At 37.6% G+C, this 18,542-nt stretch overlaps 1 protein-coding gene across 6 annotated transcripts in view; it reads right to left on the bottom strand.

Annotated features, from left to right (window-relative positions):
• PPP2R2A (protein phosphatase 2 regulatory subunit Balpha) overlaps nt 1-18,542 on the bottom strand; it is an 86,005-nt gene that overhangs the window by 26,229 nt on the left and 41,234 nt on the right. For 4 of the 6 annotated variants that reach the window (XM_055427250.2, XM_088838048.1, XM_088838047.1 and 1 more), the window contains one exon: nt 3,975-4,072. In XM_055427250.2, coding sequence (XP_055283225.1) covers nt 3,975-4,072 — 98 coding nt within the window. The remainder of the gene's footprint in view (nt 1-3,974; nt 4,073-18,542) is intronic. The other 2 variants (XM_055427251.2, XM_088838049.1) reach the window with 1 other exon arrangement.

Genomic DNA, 18,542 nt, shown 5'->3' with positions numbered 1-18,542 from the left:
TTCTTTGGGATACATCCGTAAATAAATGTGGTTTTGTTATATATCATTTTAAGGTGCATTTCCTGCTTTATCTTTTTTTCTGCTAATGACTTATTACTAGGTGTTTATTTTATATTTTAGACTATGGAAATGATGTCAGACAAAAAACAAATTCGAGCTACTTTTTTTGAGTTCAAAATGGGTCATAAAGAAGTGGAGACAACTCGCAGCATTAACAACACATCTGGCCTAGGAACTGCTAACGAATGTACAGTGCAGTGGTGGTTCAAGAAGTTCTGCAAACGAGCCGAAAGCCTTGAGGATGAAGAGCACAGTGGCTGGCCATGGGAAGTTTACAATAACCAATTAATTGAGAGTCATCATCAAAGCTGATCCTTTTACAACTACATGAGAAGTTGTAGAAGAACTTACTTAACATGGACCATTCTATGGTCATTCAGTACTTGAAGCAAATTGCAAAGATGAAAAAGCTCGCTAACTGCGTACCTTATGAGCTGACCAAAAATAGTTGTTTTGAAGTGTCGTCTTCTCTTATTCTACACAAAAACAACGAACCAATTCTCAATCGGATTGTAACATGCAACAAAAAGGGGATTGTATATGCAAATTGGCACTGGTTGGACCAAGCAGAAGCTCCAAAGCACTTCCCAAAGCTAAACTTGCACCAAAAAAAAAGATAATGGTCACTGGTGGTCTACTATTGGTGTGATCCACTACAGCTTTCTGAATCCTGGTGAAATGATTACACCTGAGAATATGTTCAGCAAACCAATGAGATGCACCAAAAACGGCAACCCATGCAGCTGGCACTGATCAATAGAAAGAGCCCAATTCTTCTCCACAACACACGCTTCAAAAGTTGAACAAACTGGACTACAAAGTTTTGCCTCATCCGCCATATTCACCTTACCCCGTGCCAACCACTTATTTAAGCAACTCGACAAGTTTTTGCAAGGAAACTGCTTCCACAACCAGCAGGAGGCAGAAAATGCTTTCCAAGAGTTCATCAAATCCTGAAGTATGGACTTTTATACTACAGGAATAAACATATTTATATGGCAAAAAAAGTGTTGACTGTAGTGGTTCCTATTTTGATTAATGAATACATGTATGACCCTAGTTATGTTAAATTCATTGTCTAAAACCACAGTTACTTTTGTACTAACCTAATACACACAAGCTGTGAAAATCAGCAAGATGGGTGCCTTATTTCAGGACACGCTACACAGAACACTGGGTGCAACACCAAAGTCTGGACTCTGACTGTGTGATGGGTATGATGCCTCCTGGAAACTCAGTCTACCCTGTGCCTCAACTCCCCTACATGCCCTGCTTCTAGCTCAGAGATTCTGTCAAACAGAAAATCATTCAAACATGTTATTTTGAAACACACACGCACACAAACAGAAGAACATGCTACAGAATCACCATCCTGAAATACACTTGAACCAAATGAAAATCTTGTAAATGAGCACCCGGTTTCTTCGCCTGGGGAACAGATGGACAGGCAGCAAAGTGTGCCCGACAAGATGACAGGAAGGGGACCTGCCATATCTTAAGAGTAAAGTGAAACAGAAACATAGGATAAAGCTGTCAAAGTCTGATGTGCAAGGTTCACTGCTACTATAGCATGACCTTTTCTTCTTAATTAGGTAAAGACAATAAAAAGAGTGAGTGGAAATATTTACATCTCCAGTCAAGTGAATTTTAGCAAGGAACCCTGCCACTGTAGACACAATAGTTCAAACATCATTGTATTCTGCAAAGAGAACTAGCAGGTTCTTAAAACTGCTCACTTGTTAAGTGCCAGCGTACCCTGGAATGTATGTATAATAGCTGTGGTGGTTAGAAGAGGCTACTGAAATTTAGGGTTCCAAGTTCTACGCCCAGGCCTTTGCTATTAAACTCAGCAATATAACTTTATGTAAACTTTTGCTGAGATTTACTTAAACATTAGAAAAAGACTTATCTCTAAGTTCGCTTCCAATTTTCAAACTCTAACACTATTTTACAGACATTTAGCTATGAACTCATAAAATCTAACCTAAATATATTAGCTACTGATACAAGGCACATACATTTATAATTAACATAGGTACTGAATGTCCTGAAGACAGCATAATATTAGAAGCTCCAGAATAAGGGCTTAAAAAATGTGGAAAATATATTGGGTAAATACATCAAATTAACATTAACAACATCAAGTTTCAAGAAAGAGAATAATTATCATCTTTATTATTTATCACTAAAAATACACTGAAATTTACATTAAGTAATTCTCAAAAAACATACTACTAATCTGAGGTTCTAGATAATGGATTTCTGTCTTGAACACTTACATGCAGTTAAGAATGACAATTTATATTTTTAAACAACACAAAGCCCCCATTAAAAATGTAGGCTCAGAAACCCACAATGTAAAGCGCACCAAGATGGAAACGCTTGGGAAGCAAACTTAAATTTAAATGTTTTTCTCCAAACACCTTTTGTTTTTAAAACAAAAATATATAGAATGCCATTAATTTTCAGTAAAAAACAAAACCAAACCACAGAAGGACAGAGAATGTCTACAGGAAATCCAGCTCTAACAACGTTACATTAACACTCACATTTTGGTGACTTAACATGAAAGGCACTGGAGTGCACCGAGAGGGGACATGCTGGAAGTTCTGGGTTCCGGTTGTGAGTTTGGGTAATCAAGTGATCTCTTAACAATCTGCTTTCTCATTTGGAAATAAAGGTAAACTATTAAGGCTCTATTTCGACTCCAAATTTTCCTAGATTGTTATGGTCAAGTTTTTAGCTGCGTGAAAACAGGAACAGAAAACTGATTTTGCCCCCACTTCCCACAAAAACATCTTTTGTCAAGAAATCTTCGAGTCTTATTTTCATATTTCCTTCCAACCAAAAAGAAAAATAAGAAAAGGAGACATATTTAGTGCTTGTGCATCTTCTAATCAGACACTATTAATCATTTCTTTTAAAATTAAATTACCTACCTCACTGGGTGTTGTGAGGATTAATTCATTAGTGTTTGTAAAGCACTTTGAGATCCTCAGGTCAAAGGCGCTATAGAAGTGCAAAGTAGTAGTATTATTACTAGATTCTTGCTTATTTAAGGAATTTCACAATCCTTTAAAAGCTAACTCTGTGTTATGATTTAGACATCTGTTCATAAAGCCCTGCATTTTATCCACATTACTTTTAACTCTTTTTGAAGATAGTATAGACAGGGACAAAATGTTTGGAAGCAAATGATAAATTAGCTGTGATCTACGAATGGAGGAGGAGACTAAGTGTGACAAATTTTGTTTAGTATAAAATTTTAGTGAGAAATCTAGTCAATCAGATTTAGAAGTGTGCCTATGTTGTACACAAAACCAAACCAACCCTACTTTAATCACAGATTCTGCAAGGAGAAATCCCTTTCTTCAAAGAGAAAGGAAAAAAATTTTCAAATCCACTTTAAAGAGGGGTAACTAAGCTTATAAATTACGTACATGTGTTTACATGCAACTATCATTTAAAACCTTTATACTTAAATTGCAGTAAACGTATTAGTATAAACTGATATCAAAATAGTTGAGCAGCTTTTTCCTTTAAACCAGGCTCCCACCCCTAATTACACAAGGCAAATTATACACTGAGAAGAGGTCAAAACAATTTTACTTTATGGAATTTTAGGAGGAAAAAAATGAGGGCCAAGGCTATAAAACCAGTTAAAATCTTGCATAACACACTTCTCACTCCTTTCGCTAACGAAATCCTTTCACAATTAAATCAAAACAACACGCACATGTACACAGACACACAAAGCTAAGAGAACTAGAGCTATTTACACATTCAATATTCTGTTTGATATACAACAAATTTTTTAAAGAAAAATTTGCCAACATCCTCTGATGAGATTCTCCAGCATTAGCTCCAGTCCCAAGAGCAAACTGAAATTTAGACATCAATCTTTAAACACTTACCTCCTGCTCCTGCTGAAAGATGACAACTCTACCACCTTTATCTCCGGTTGCTAGTAACTCTCCAGAATGATTAAATTCTACTGTAGAAATTATATCTGCTGTATAATTGAAACAAACAAAAAAGACATTAGTTCTTCTCTCCCAACTCACGACAGAGTTTCTTAGTAAGAACTCAGCATGTTTTCCTAATATATTCCAAGTCTATCTTTCAACCTGCCCTCAGAAATAATGTAAATCTAAAGTTCTTTCATGAAATTTTGAGTCATGAATATTTGGTTCACTCCCCCCACAAAACTCTTCCCAAAGTAAACCAATGACACTTTTTTTAAAAATAGGCACATAACAAAAAATATCAGTGCTTTATTAATAATTCACTAAATTCATGAATATAAAGAAATCAACAATTCATGAAACATTCCATGATAGCACCATTAAACATTAATAATTATCGTGCTAATTTTTCTTATATACTTCTGATAAGCTGATATACGCAAACCCAAAGAATTACTATAAAATTAAGACAGATATAACGAAAATGGGGAAAGTCTTTAAATGCAAAAATAATTTCAGATAGAACTTTAACAATCATAAATAAATAAATTCAAATTATGGCCTCAAACAAATGTTTGTAAATAGAACACACTTATACCAGCAATTCTTTGTGCTATGCACCTTCAAAATGCACAGCTCTTCTTGTGGTTCCCACACATAGACACAGCAGGGGCTACTAGAATCAGTCATGTTACACCCAAAATCGGTGCTAACTTCACAGTCAAGTTCAAATAAAATTATCAGGTTTTTTTTCCTTTTTGACACCAGTCATTTTCCTAAAGAAAAAAATCTAAGTTACAGAATTGGGCATTAAGGTAAAGCAATCACACTACACAATTCCCCAGTTACAAGTTCTTCACTACTAAGCATTATGCTAAATTAGGGAAGACCCCATCAAACTCCCGTTACATAAAAAAGCAAACTCTTACTATGTATGGGAGAAGGGTCATTTTCTTGCCAACATCAGTTCACTGTAAGAATTTAAAAAGTGACTTTATATAATAATGGAGTAGGAAATGGCAACCCACTCCAGTATTCTTGCCTGGAAAATCCCATGGATGGAGGATCCCAGTAGGCTACAGTCCATGGGGTCGCAAAGAGTTGGACACGACTGAGCAACTTCACTTCACTTATAATAATAAAGAACATTACATACTTTAAATTTTAAAACTTATTGATGAATATAGCACACCAATAAACTGACCAGCACTGCATTTTATCATTTTCATTTTAGTGATTTTCCAAAGCTTTCTTTGCTTCCTCCATTGTCTAGGTCCAAGACACTTTATCTTTTTGGAACTCTCTGAGAAAAAAGTTATACACACTCTCCCAAAGAACTGTACACATTTAAGTACACACTTAATGAAATTTACATGTAACTTCAAAAGGTCTGGACAGCACCCCATCTCCAGCTTAAAACCGTTGGCTCAGACAACTCACCAAGGTCAGTACTATCAACAGGAAAGAATAAATCCAGTATTTATGCTACATGCATATGTAACTGCTGCTGCTGCTGCAAAGTGTAAAACTAATATACTGTACTATTCTATAAAGCCCAACATCAACCAGTACTTAAAAGCCATTCTATTAGGTGCTCTGTATTTACTTCTGTATTGAGTATAGTAAGAGATTAAAAACACAGTCCTTGCACTAAAAGCATATTATAGTACAGTTACAGAAAGAAAACAAGCAGGGGCCAACTATCTGACAGAGCAAATAGCTGCATCTTACTTGTAGGTCAGATTATAAAATCAGGGAATAAGGGGGGAAAAAACTCCCATCAGTTCAGTTCAGTCGCTCAGTCGTCTCCAACTCTTTGCGACCCCATGAATCACTAGTAAAAATTATCTTTAAATTCAAATCCCTCAGACAGGCACCACTTTGGAGATGCAAACTTTCTCTTGTTCTTTTAAATCCAACTCAGCCAGTTTTCCCTACAGCATTCCTACTTTCTATTTCCCATGAAATGAACTAGTTAATTTGGCTACAAAGTCACACTATACCAAAAACTCCTGACCTCTGGACTCCAGTATATACTCTTGGCTTGGTGAAATGCTCACACTTCATACCAACTCCAGATTCATTCTCCCGTTCACACAATGGAGTAACAGGAAGTCATATAGGTTGAGGAACCCTAAAAACAACTGACCTAAACAGAGAGAGGCTGACCATCAGGAAACAAGAGCCAAAGATTTACACCATAAAAGTCAACCCACTTTAAATCCTTGAGGGTGGGAAATACACAGAGAAAGGCAAATGATTTTCTCATTTCAGCTATTTTTAAGGCACTATTGTTTTGTGACTATTTATCTTGCCAAAAGCCAATGAACAAACATAAAATTTTAGAAATAGCTAACTAAGCCACTGATGCTTAGGTGAATAGTATAGTGGAATTTTATCTAGGGTAGAGGTACACAGATTCACGGCTTCCTCACTGTGATTTTCTTACTGCATGTATTTAATATGGTCATATTTCAGATAGGTAAATTGTTTTCATGACTTGTATGGTGAAATTAAATAGGTACATGCCATGGTGTTCCTTCCTCCTTCCCATCAAATAAAGGAGAAATGACACACCATGACTTCTGTAGGCTTGGCCATCCATACATGAAGTGAGAGAGCCACCATGTACATAAGCACCTATTAAATCTCCAAGTGTATGAATGCTTTCAACATTGTTCTCAGTTGTAAAATGCCTAGATCTCACAAGGTCTTCTTGGGAATATGCCATATAAAAAGGATGAATAACAGGGAGAATAAAACCCTGCTTTACAGTCCAAGATAAATTTTATCCAGGAATCCATTAAGGAGTACACTATAAAACTGAGCTTTGAGCTGTATGTGCCCCTGCAGCACACTAGTATGCCAGGAAGGGGATATGGGTTTGCAACCACCCAAACCTAAGACCTCCAGCCTGCAGCCCACACTTGACCTCAGAGTGCCATATGACACAAGTATGGAAAAGATAAGGTAGCATGGCTCTAAAAATAGTGCTCCCATATCGTGAGTAGCGATACCCAGATGAGACTGGTCAAATACTGCTATCTTGTGTTTTTTAAAATAACAATAACCCTGGCTCCTAGAAAATATTCATTGCTCTGATTTCTATACCATTAAAAAAAAAAGTGCACAATAGCACTGTTCAGCAGAAATCTGTTATCATAGAGGGGTCCTATATCTGTGCTGTTCAATACAGTAACTACTAGCCACGTGTGGCTCCTGAATTATTAACTTTAGCCATACATGGCTAGGGGCTACAGTACTGGAGAGTCTAGGTCTAAAACATTACAGAGTGGACACTGACTTTTAAAAGACAAGAATGCTGAAGCTAAGAGAATTCTGAAACTTTAAACAGGTAAAATAAAACTACTATGTACGCATACACCCAGATTGTTACTTCAAGAAGCAGGCTGAAAATATGAATGTACTTCATGAAAATTCAGATTCCTGGATCTATTTTTAAAACAAAGTATTAATTAAAGCCTTGAAACCTTGTGAACACTTTACTCTTGAGATAAAAATAACTATCACATACTTTAAAAAGGCAAAGACACTAACCTCACTGTTAAGAGTCACGTTACTGAACTCGATGCAGGGTCCAGTATAACACAACAGCTATGTCTGTTCTCATAAAGGATTCATAAGAATCCTTCCTATGACCAGTACAAATGCTTTTTCACAATGAAAAAAAGTGCCTGTTTAATATCATATAAAAGAACATTCGAATACAGTTAATAAAAAGGAAGGACTCTGGATGAGAACATCAGTCAAGGATCCTCTACTGCGCATTAAGTCAACACACAGCCATTCTAGGCACCTTAAAGACAGGGTTTGAAAGGCACAATCTGACGGCTGGTAAGAAAACTTAACCACAGTGTTTTCGACCTTTGATGTGAAATTCTACATAGTATTAATAAAAAGCAAGAAATTTATAATGTGTTATATAAAATGGGACAAAATTTTTTCCAACATTTTTCCCCTAAACCCTCACCATCCAGGTTTCATCCTAAGATGATATGATTGCTTTCTTTTGGGGGCAAGAATGGTTAAGTGGTGGTGGTGGGGGTGACAACGCTATTTCTGGTCTGTCTTTACTTCATCAGGAACACCACAGTTCCCTTGTTACTCACCTTCTCTATTTCTTATGTACTCTTATCAATGGAAAAGGACACAGACAGCCAATGGTTAAAAAATACAACACAGTCAACATAAAAATCTCATGATGGAAAGTTAATAGACAATATATATGCATAAATGGTAGTAATTAACAATAATTACTATATATTAAGTGATCAAATTATTATTAGCTCTGACATTCTCTGAATACGTCAACTCTTGCACTGTAAGACACTTTATGGGTTACTCAGTGATTTTATAATCCCACGTGAGGACTATAGTTCAAACAAATTATCTGAAAGAAGCCAATCAAAATTAGCACCACATGGTTACAGTGAATTACCTACACAGAGGCAAACTTCACTGACTGTACCTCCCTTTACTGTGCCCCATAGATACTGTGTGTTTAACAAACTGGAGGCAATCCTGCGTAGACAAAGTCTAGCAAAGCTATTTTTCCAACAGCATTTGCTCACTTAATATCTCTGTGTCACATTTTGGCAATTCTCTCAATATGCCAAACATTGTCATTATTACGCTTTTAACAGTGATCTGTGATCAGTGGTCACAAATATTACTATTGCAAAAAGACTACAATTCGCTGAAGACTCAGATGGTAGTTAGCATTTTTTTTTAAACAATAAAGTATTTTTCCAACTAAGAGATGTACATTTTTGGGGACATAACTCTATCTCACACTTGAGAGACTACAGTACAGTGTAAACAACTTTTATATGTGCTGGGAAACCAAAAAATTCATGTTACTCTATCTACTGCAGTCATCTAGAGCCACATCCTGAATATCTGAGATGTGCCTATAATGAAATAAGACGAACGTATTTCAAACATCCAATAATGAGGAGATATAAAAGCAATCTCTAGTACCTAGGTTGGAAAATTATGGTCCGCCAGCTATTTTTGTAAAGAATGTCTTATTGAAACCCAGCCATGCCCATTTGTTTATATATTGTCTTTGGCTGCTTTCAATTGACAACAGCAGGGCTGAATAGTTGAGACAGACTGAAAACATTTACTATCTGGTCCTTTATAGAAGAGGCTTGTCAACCACTGCTCAAGTATATTAATACAACTGAATGCTGTGCTAAGTTGCTTCAGTCATGTCCAACTCTTTGTGACCCCATAAACTGTAGCCCTCTAGGCTCCTCTGTCCTTTGGATTCTCCAAGCAAGAATAAATGAATATTAACATTAAAAGAACAAATATGATTTATGTGGGGACAGAGACCCGATAACCAATGTCAAAGCACACTCCATCTACAGAAAGATTCAACTATAATATGCCAAGCACTGTACTAAATGAGCATTTATATATATATATATATATTCTCATTTAACCCTTATAATGCCACTATGATAGGCATCACTTTCAATTAAGAGTGTACAAAAGCACTGAGGCATTAAGTAACTTGCCTTTCACACCTCTGTCAAGTGTCAAAGCCAGGATTCAAATTTAGCAGGTGTGAACAATCACATGTGTAAGGAGGCAGCACAAAATCCTGTAAGTCACTGGATGATGAATAAATAAATAATGTAAGTGTTCGGTTTACTGATTCTTTTTCACTGCCAAAGTGCCTATGTTCAATAAAACATTTAAGGTCAAACTACATCGACTTTACACTATTTACTAATGATCTCATTACAATTTACTGATCTGGCCCTACAATAAAACTAAGCATTTTTCCAGCACCTGCTATACTCCAGGGGCTGGGTGATCCAGAGTCTAAATTGTACCCTTTAAAGAGGTTTATAAGCAAAATGTTATTAAAACAGATAAACAGCTAACCAAGAAAAGATTTAGTAAATGTTTAAAAGAACCAAAGAAGGAATATTGTAAGCATTATAAAATGAATTCCGTTTTTAGAGAAGCTTTTTAAGGCAGCTTTGACTCTGCTGAGCCTCTCAATTTTATCTTTATTTTTATTGCATTAATACCTGGTATATATTAAGTGCTTTCTTTTCTTTATGATTATTCTGTTTATCTTGCTAACTTCTTAAACTGGCTGTATACTTGTATATTCATTGCTTTTCCTTTTTATGTAAAGTCTACTGCATTTAAGACCCCAGTGAATAATGTTTTCCATATTCCGTAGGTATTAAGACTGTATTTTTGTTATCTTTCTATAATGATGTTGTTTTTAAATGCCATGTGCTCAGTAAGTGATATAGACACACTGTAAATTTCAGTTTTCTAATAAAAAAATAATAAAATGAATTCTAAGACATAAAGACTGAGTAAATATATAAAGAAGCTCCCTTTACTTTAAAATAAAGGGGGAGGAAATCAACTGGAAGAAACTGCTCACACATATGTTTAACCTTCTGGATTATACAGTCCCCAAAGTTTCACCTGAAACAGTTAACATGGTATCCACTGAATGCTGACACACCTGATTCTATTATTTTTGTCAACAGGCTTACTCTCTGTTTTTTAATTTTTGCTGACTTGGAATTTTTATCGTTAAATATATACATATAAATGAAACAGGAATGTGCAATATTCTCTCAATAAAATTGTCAGATCAGAAACATTTTACTTAATCCTAAATTCAACTTTATCTTTATTCCACCCAGAAAACAATGCAAACTGTAACTTATCTTGCAAACTCACTTGCTCACAAAAACTTTACTCCACTCTCACTGTGCTGTCACTGAGACATCAGTAGTAAAAGCCCCCTATAAAAGCAGCTCATATTTATACACTGCTTGCAGGGCACTGTGCTCAATACCCTCAACACGACTAGTCTTTAAAGCTAAAAAACAGAGAAGAAAATTTAAAAAGTTAATACTCATAAAATACTATAAACACTGTTACAGTAAAGAGTTCTAAAAATTCAGGCACATTTGCCTTATGCATCAAGAGACAGCATAAATCTCAAGACAAGAGATTTGAAATATTCACAGAGAAAAACATGAGATTCACAAAAATTCTAGGAATAACCATTGCTTCTTAAAATTCTACATTCTGAATATTATCTCAAAAGGGACTGCTCTGGGGGGAAAGTGAGTGTCAGCAAAGACTTGCTGCAAGAGCTGCTGCCAGCATGGCCTTCTAGGTATCAAATGAAACTTTCAAAACAAACTTATTAGCAAGTTGGCTATGCTGAATCTTACCTTTCTGCAAATAGTACCTCAGTTCAGTTCAGTTCAGTCCAGTCGCTCAGTCGTGTCCGACTCTGCGCGACCCCATGAATCACAGCACGCCAGGCCTCCCTGTCCATCACCAACTCCCGGAGTTCACTCAAACTCACGTCCACAGAGTCGGTGATGCCATCCAGCCATCTCATTCTCTGTCGTCCCCTTCTCCTCCCGCCCCCAACCTTTCCCAGCATCAGAGTCTTTTCCAGTGAGTCAACTCGTCACATGAGGTGGCCAAGTATTGCAGTTTCAGCTTTAGCATCAGTCCTTCCAATGAACACCCAGGACTGATCTCCTTTAGAATGGACTGGGTGGATCTCCTTGCAGTACAAGTGACTCTCAAGAGTCTTCTCCAACACCACAGTTCAAAAGCATCAATTCTTCAGCGATCAGCTTTCTTCACAGTCCAACTCTCATATCCATACATGACCACGGGAAAAACCATAGCCTTGACTAGACAGACCTTTGTGGGCAAAGTAATGTCTCTGCTTTTTAATATACTATCAAGGTTGGTCATAACTTTCCTTCCAAGGAATAAGCGTCTTTTAATTTCATGGCTGCAATCAGCATCTGCAGCCTTGGAGCACGGAATGAAGCAGGGCAAAGGCTAATAGAGTTCTGCCAAGAGAATGCACTGGTCATAGCAAACACCCTCTTCCATCACCAGATGGTCAACACCGAAATCAGATTGATTATATTCTTTGCAACCAAAGATGGAGAAGCTGTATACAGTTAGCAAAAACAAGACCAGGAGCTGACTGTGGCTCAGATCATGAACTCCTTATTGCCAAATAGTACTTAATTACCCGTAAAACTCTACCAAGGTAATCAGTCTTCTTTCCTTTTTGTTATATTTCAGTAAAAACAAACATTAACAAAGAACATTAAGGCTTACTGCATAAATTGTCTCCAAAAAGCACCCAATGAAAACATAAAGCAACTTTTAGCACTTCAAAAGGTTGAAGTGAAAAAGAAAAATCAAAATTAAAAATCTGTAATTGGTCTTCTGCTTCTGGCCATGGGGAAGCAAGACAATTCAGCCCCTAGGTGGGAATGATTAGAAAATGAACAGAGAGAAAGTTCACGGGTTCTACAGAAATCACTAGAATCTTTAAAGGGTTTAATACTGATTTGAGGATATGAGGGCATGGCAACCCACTTCAGTATTCTTGCCTGGAGAATCCCTTGGACAGAGGAGACTGGCAGGCTACAGTCCATGGGGCCACAAAGAGTTGGACACAGCTGAAGCAACTGAGCATGCACGCACGCACACACGTAATGGTGTAACATTCCACAAGGCCTACAAAAGAACTATCAGGAAGCTTACAAGGTCTCAAAATAAACAGAGATCCCACTCAGCCAGAGGAGGCTGGTTGACAATGGTTTAATCAATAATTTGTGTCTGATTCTTGCGACACTATGGGCTGAAGTCCCTCAGACTCCTTTGTCCATGGGATTTTCAGGGCAAGAATACTGGAGTGGGTTGCCATTTCCTTCTCCAAGAGATCTTCCTGACCCAGGGATCAAACCCAGGTCTCTTGCATTGCAGGAAGTTTCTTTACCAACTGAGCCACCAGCAAGAGTAGAGAAATGTAATTAACAAGGCATCGGGTAGAATCCTCAGAAGAGTATCACCTCAGATATCAAGTCAGCGCCAAATTGAATTCATCCTGACAAAGCTTCACATTGAAGAACTGATCTCAAGCAACTTAATTATGTGCAAGAACAAAATCCAACACTCAACAACGCAAATTCACACTGTCTTGGGTCTAAAACCATCAGGAATGTAAGAAAGCAGGAAAATGTGACCCATAACCAGAATAAAAATAAGCCAATAGAAACAGAACCAGAAACGCCAAAAATGATGGATGAATCATTTCTAGAAGACAAGGACCTTAAAACAACTGTCGTAAATATGCTCCAGGTGCTTAAGACAAAGGAATATGTTAAAATGAGAAGTATACTATCTGAAATGAAAGATACATTGAATGTGATTAACAGATTAGATGCTGCAACAGAAAAGATCAAGAACTTGAAGGTCTCATACAGAGTCAAAATGATGCAGAGGGGGAAAAAAAAGAACAAAGACTTGCCTTGCAGGAAAAGATCTACTGTTCCAACATATGTATCACTGTAGTCCCAGGGGAAAAGTTGGGGAATATTTGAAAAAATGACCAGCATAGAAGTGCTCCAGCATGATGACATTATATGCAGAATCAAATCCCTTATGATTATACAGTGGAAGTGAGAAATAGATTTAAGGGACTAGATCTGATTGATAGAGTGCCTGATGAACTCTGGACAGAGGTTCGTGACATTATACAGGAGACAGGGACCAAGACCATCCCCATGGAAAAGAAATGCAAAAGAGCGAAATGGCTGACTGAGGAGGCCTTACAAATAGCTGTGAAAAGAAGAGAGGCAAAAAGCAAAGGAGAAAAGGAAAGATATAAGCATCTGAATGCAGAGTTCCAAAGAATACCAAGGAGAGATAAGAAAGACTTCCTCAGTGATCAATGCAAAGAAATAGAGGAAAACAACAGAATAGGAAAAACAAGAGACCTCTTCAAGAGAATTAGAGATTCCAAGGGAACATTTCATGCAAAGATGGGCTCGATAAAGGACAGAAATGGTATGGATCTAACAGAAGCAGAAGATATTAAGAAGAGGTGGCAGGAATACACAGAAGAACTGTACAAAAAGGATCTTCACGACCAAGATAGTCACGATAACGCAATCACTGACCTAGAGCCAGACATCTTGGAATGTGAAGTCAAGTGGGCCTTAGAAAGCATCACTACAAACAAAGCTAGTGGAGGTGATGGAATTCCAGTTGAGCTATTTCAAGTCTTGAAAGATGATGCTGTGAAAGTGCTGCACTCAATATGCCAGCAGATTTGGAAAACTCAGCAGTGGCCACAGGACTGGAAGAGGTCAGTCTTCATTCCAATCCCAAAAAAAGGCAATGCCAAAGAATGCTCAAACTACCGCACAATTGCACTCATCTCACATGCTAGTAAAGTCATGCTCAAAATTCTCCAAGCCAGGCTTCAGCAGTATGTGAACCATGAACTCCCAGATGTTCAAGCAGGTTTTGGAAAAGGCAGAGGCACCAGAGATCAAATTGCCAACATCCGCTGGATCATGGAGAAAGCAAGAGAGTTTCAGAAAAACATCTATTTCTGCTTCATTGACTATGCCAAAGCCTTTGACTGTGTCGATCACAATAAACTGTGGAACATTCTGAAAGAGATGGGAATCCCAGACCACCTGACCTGCCTCTTGAGAAACCTGTATGCAGGTCAGGAAGCAACAGTCAGAACTGTACATGGAACAACAGACTGGTTCCAAACAGGAAAAGGTGTACGTCAAGGTTGTATATTGTCACCTTGCTTATTTAACTTATATGCAGAGTACATCATGAGGAACGCTGGGCTGGAAGAAGCACAAGCTGGAATCAAGATTGCTGGGAGAAATATCAATAACCTCAGATATGCAGATGACACTACCCTTATGGCAGAAAGTGAAGAGGAACTCAAAAGCCTCTTGATGAAAGAGGAGAGTGAAAAGGCTGGCTTGAAGCTCAACATTCAGAAAACAAAGATCATGGCATCTGGTCCCATCACTTCATGGGAAATAGATGGAAAAACAATGGAAACAGTGTCAGACTTTATTTTTTGGGCTCCAAAATCACTGTGGATGCTGATTGCAGCCATGAAATTAAAAGACGCTTGCTCCTTGGAAGGAAAGTTATGACCAACCTTGATAGTATACTAAAAAGCAGAGACATTACTTTGCCAACCAAGGTCCGTCTAGTCAAGGCAATGGTTTTTCCCATGGTCATGTATGGATGTGAGAGTTGGACTGTGAAGAAAGCTGATCGCCGAAGAATTGATGTTTTTGAACTGTGGTGTTGGAGAAGATTCTTGAGAGTCCCTTATACTGCAAGGAGATCCAACCAGTCCATTCTAAAGGAGATCAATCTTGGATGTTCATTGGAGGGACTGATGCTAAAGCTGAAACTGCAATACTTTGGCCACCTCATGCGACGAGTTGACTCACTGGAAAAGACTCTGATGCTGGGAGCGGGAGGAGAAGGGGACGACGGAGAATGAGATGGCTGGATGGCATCACCGACTCTGTGGACATGAGTTTGAGTGAACTCCGGGAGTTGGTGATGGACAGGGAGGCCTGGCGTGCTGTGATTCATGGGGTCGCGGAGAGTCGGACACGACTGAGCGACTGAACTGAACTGAAACGCAGACTTACAAAGGTACACAGTAGTGGCAACTCAATAAATTTCATTAGTCTTATTTTTAGGATATGACTGCAAAATCACGAAGAATTCCGACATTTCAAAGCATAATATTTCCCTAATTTACAAAGTAAAGTTTAGTATATAAACATATGCAAAAAACAAAAATAGAGTTGGGTTTTTAGGCTTAGAAAATAGTTTTTTTCAACACCATAAGCATGGCAAAATATTCTAAATCGTGCAGGTTATGGGACAAGTTTTTCTAGTTCAAGATTGTCCTGAAAACTGCAGAATAGCTAGTACACTCAAGCCTATGCCTAGTAAATGCTAATAATGCCTTCACTCATTGGTAAAATTAGATAAAAAAAGAATTCAATAGGACAAGAGTTTATATTATGTTTATATTTATTTGATAAAAGGTATGGTGAAGATGTAATGGTCATAAATCTTTATGCCCAAAGATTGTTACTTTATATATTTCAGGGTTACCAGGAGTAGAAGAGTTGACAATAATTGTCCAGAAGCTGGACAAATCCTTTTCCATGCCTGACAGATTAAAAATAGGTGGGGTAGAGAAAAATAGGAGGCAGGGAAGCAGGGAAAAGAAGAGACAGACACATGAAAAATGTAACTGATACACACACAGAACTTTATACCAAAACAAAATATGTTATTTCTTCAAAAGAGCTTTGTGATTTAAAAAACTCACATTTACTGATAGAGTCCCTTAAGGAATTCTAAAGACCACTTTGTCTAAGCACAATAAAATTAGCTAATGGTAAGTAACTACTGGTTCTAATCAACTACTTAAAACCTTAAAACTCTAAGGGCAGGGACAAAAATCAGTACTGCAATAAAAATATTTTTAAAGATTTCCAGGAACTTAAGTATATAAATATTTAAGATAGTATTGTTCTTTTTTAAAAAAAAAGAAATACAAGGATCACTATAAAACTAACATAAAAACTGAAATAAAAAACCTGAAATAAAAAACCTGAAATACCACCACAAGGAGTAACACCCATAGGTAATAAATGGACAATCTTTTAGCAAACTCATGCAAACTGCAAAATACGTATCAGATGTATTCATATATGCTATGATTTCTCTAAGATTAATTTCACTAATGGAATTACAATCAAAATTAACTTCACTTTTTTTTGATTACACAAATAACTACTTTGAAAAAAAAAAGAAAGAATAAAAGATAATCATTCACTCTTAACCCCACTTCTGAGAGAATTTCAGTCCAGTATACCCTTCCAAAGTTTCTCCACATGTACTTCCCGTGCTCAATACAAAAAAATCAAAATCTATTGTACTGAGAAAGAACGTTATCTATTATATATATATATATATTTAAAAAGTTACAAATCATGCTTTATCCTATTGGTGTAAAGAAAACAAATCCATCAGAGCATTATGGAATTGGTGACCAGAGCTTAGCTAGGGAGACCAGGTTCAGATACATTTTCTCATTCACATAACAGTAACATAGAAACCAACGGACTAATCTCTACAAAGTAAAAAAAAGTAGTGAGGTTAGCACTACACAGCATTCAAATGACTAAACTTTTATTTAAAAACTGACAACGGCTGGCGCTGGTACTAACTGCAACCCTCCCATATAGCTGGTAGAAATGCCACCCTCTTTGTGGGAAGAAAAGTTTTCCAGTACTGCCAAACACAATGCAACCCAGCAATCACTAGATATTTACCCAAGTCAAATGAAAACTACTATTCATACAAAATTCTGAATGCAAATGCTTACAGCAACTTTATTTGTAATCACCAAAAACTGGACACAACCCAAATGATTCTCAACTGGTGAATGAATAAACAATATGTGGCATATATCCGTACAATGAAGTACCACTCCACAACAAAACGGAACAAATTATAGATACAAGCAGTAACATGAATAAAATTCAAAACGCACCATGCTAACGAAAAGAAGCCAGATTCAAAAGGTTGCACACCACATGATTCCATTTATCTGACACTCTGGAAAAGGTACAACTAGAGGGATAGAGGGAGGGTAGAGGCCGACTTCTGGAGAAGGAAATGGCAATCCACTCCAGTGTTCTTGCCTGGAAAATCCCAGGGATGCGGGAGCCTGGTGGGCTTCCGTCTATGGGGTCACACAGAGTCGGACACGACTGAAGTGACTTAGCAGCAGCAGCAGCAGCAGCAGAGGCCGACTTCAAGGGGGCATGGAACTCTGGAGTGACAGAACTGCTTTTTATGTTGACTAAGTTGAAGAAACTGCAATACTCTGGCCACTTCATGCGACGAGTTGACTCACTGGAAAAGACTCTGATGCTGGGAAAGGTTGGGGGCGGGAGGAGAAGGGGACGACAGAGAATGAGATGGCTGGATGGCATCACCAACTCTATGGACATGAGTTTGAGTGAACTCCGGGAGTTGGTGACAGACAGGGAGGCCTGGAGTGCTGTGATTCATGGGGTTGCAGTGAGTTGGACACAACTGAGCGACTGAACTGAACTGAACTGACTGAAGTTGAAGAACTGTACATAAAAGGATAAATTTCACAGGATGTAAATTATACCGTAAGAAAACAACAAAATCCTGGAATCTCAGACTTGCCAAAATGTGTTTCCTTCTGTTTTACTTACAGGTTACAAAATGCTTTCCTGCTCCAAAATCTTCAAGGTCCTCTAAGGATTACAACAAGATCTGTGAAGTAACTGAGTAGCATTCCATTTCCTCCATAATATGAACCCTTCCCTTAAGCATACCAACCTACTTCCGAGGACCACAGCACTCACCATATTCTCCAGTGAAGCTCATGTTTACACCTCCCACATACATACTTATGTCCAGCCTCACTACTTCTTATTTACCCTGGATACGCTGTCTACCTTGCTGAAATACCTTCCTTCCTCTCCTAGTTCCTTCAGCCCTTCCCTATGTGCCCCCATCAGGGGAAAGTTTTTTTAAAAGCATTAATTCACATTAGAATTCTGGTGA

Source organism: Moschus berezovskii, chromosome 7 (assembly GCF_049115385.1).
Source record: "Moschus berezovskii isolate FMDL1 chromosome 7, NW_MosBer_1.0, whole genome shotgun sequence".
Taxonomy (NCBI): domain Eukaryota; kingdom Metazoa; phylum Chordata; class Mammalia; order Artiodactyla; family Moschidae; genus Moschus; species Moschus berezovskii.
Note: the sequence above shows the minus strand (reverse complement) of the source record. Positions and strands in the feature narration are given on the sequence as shown.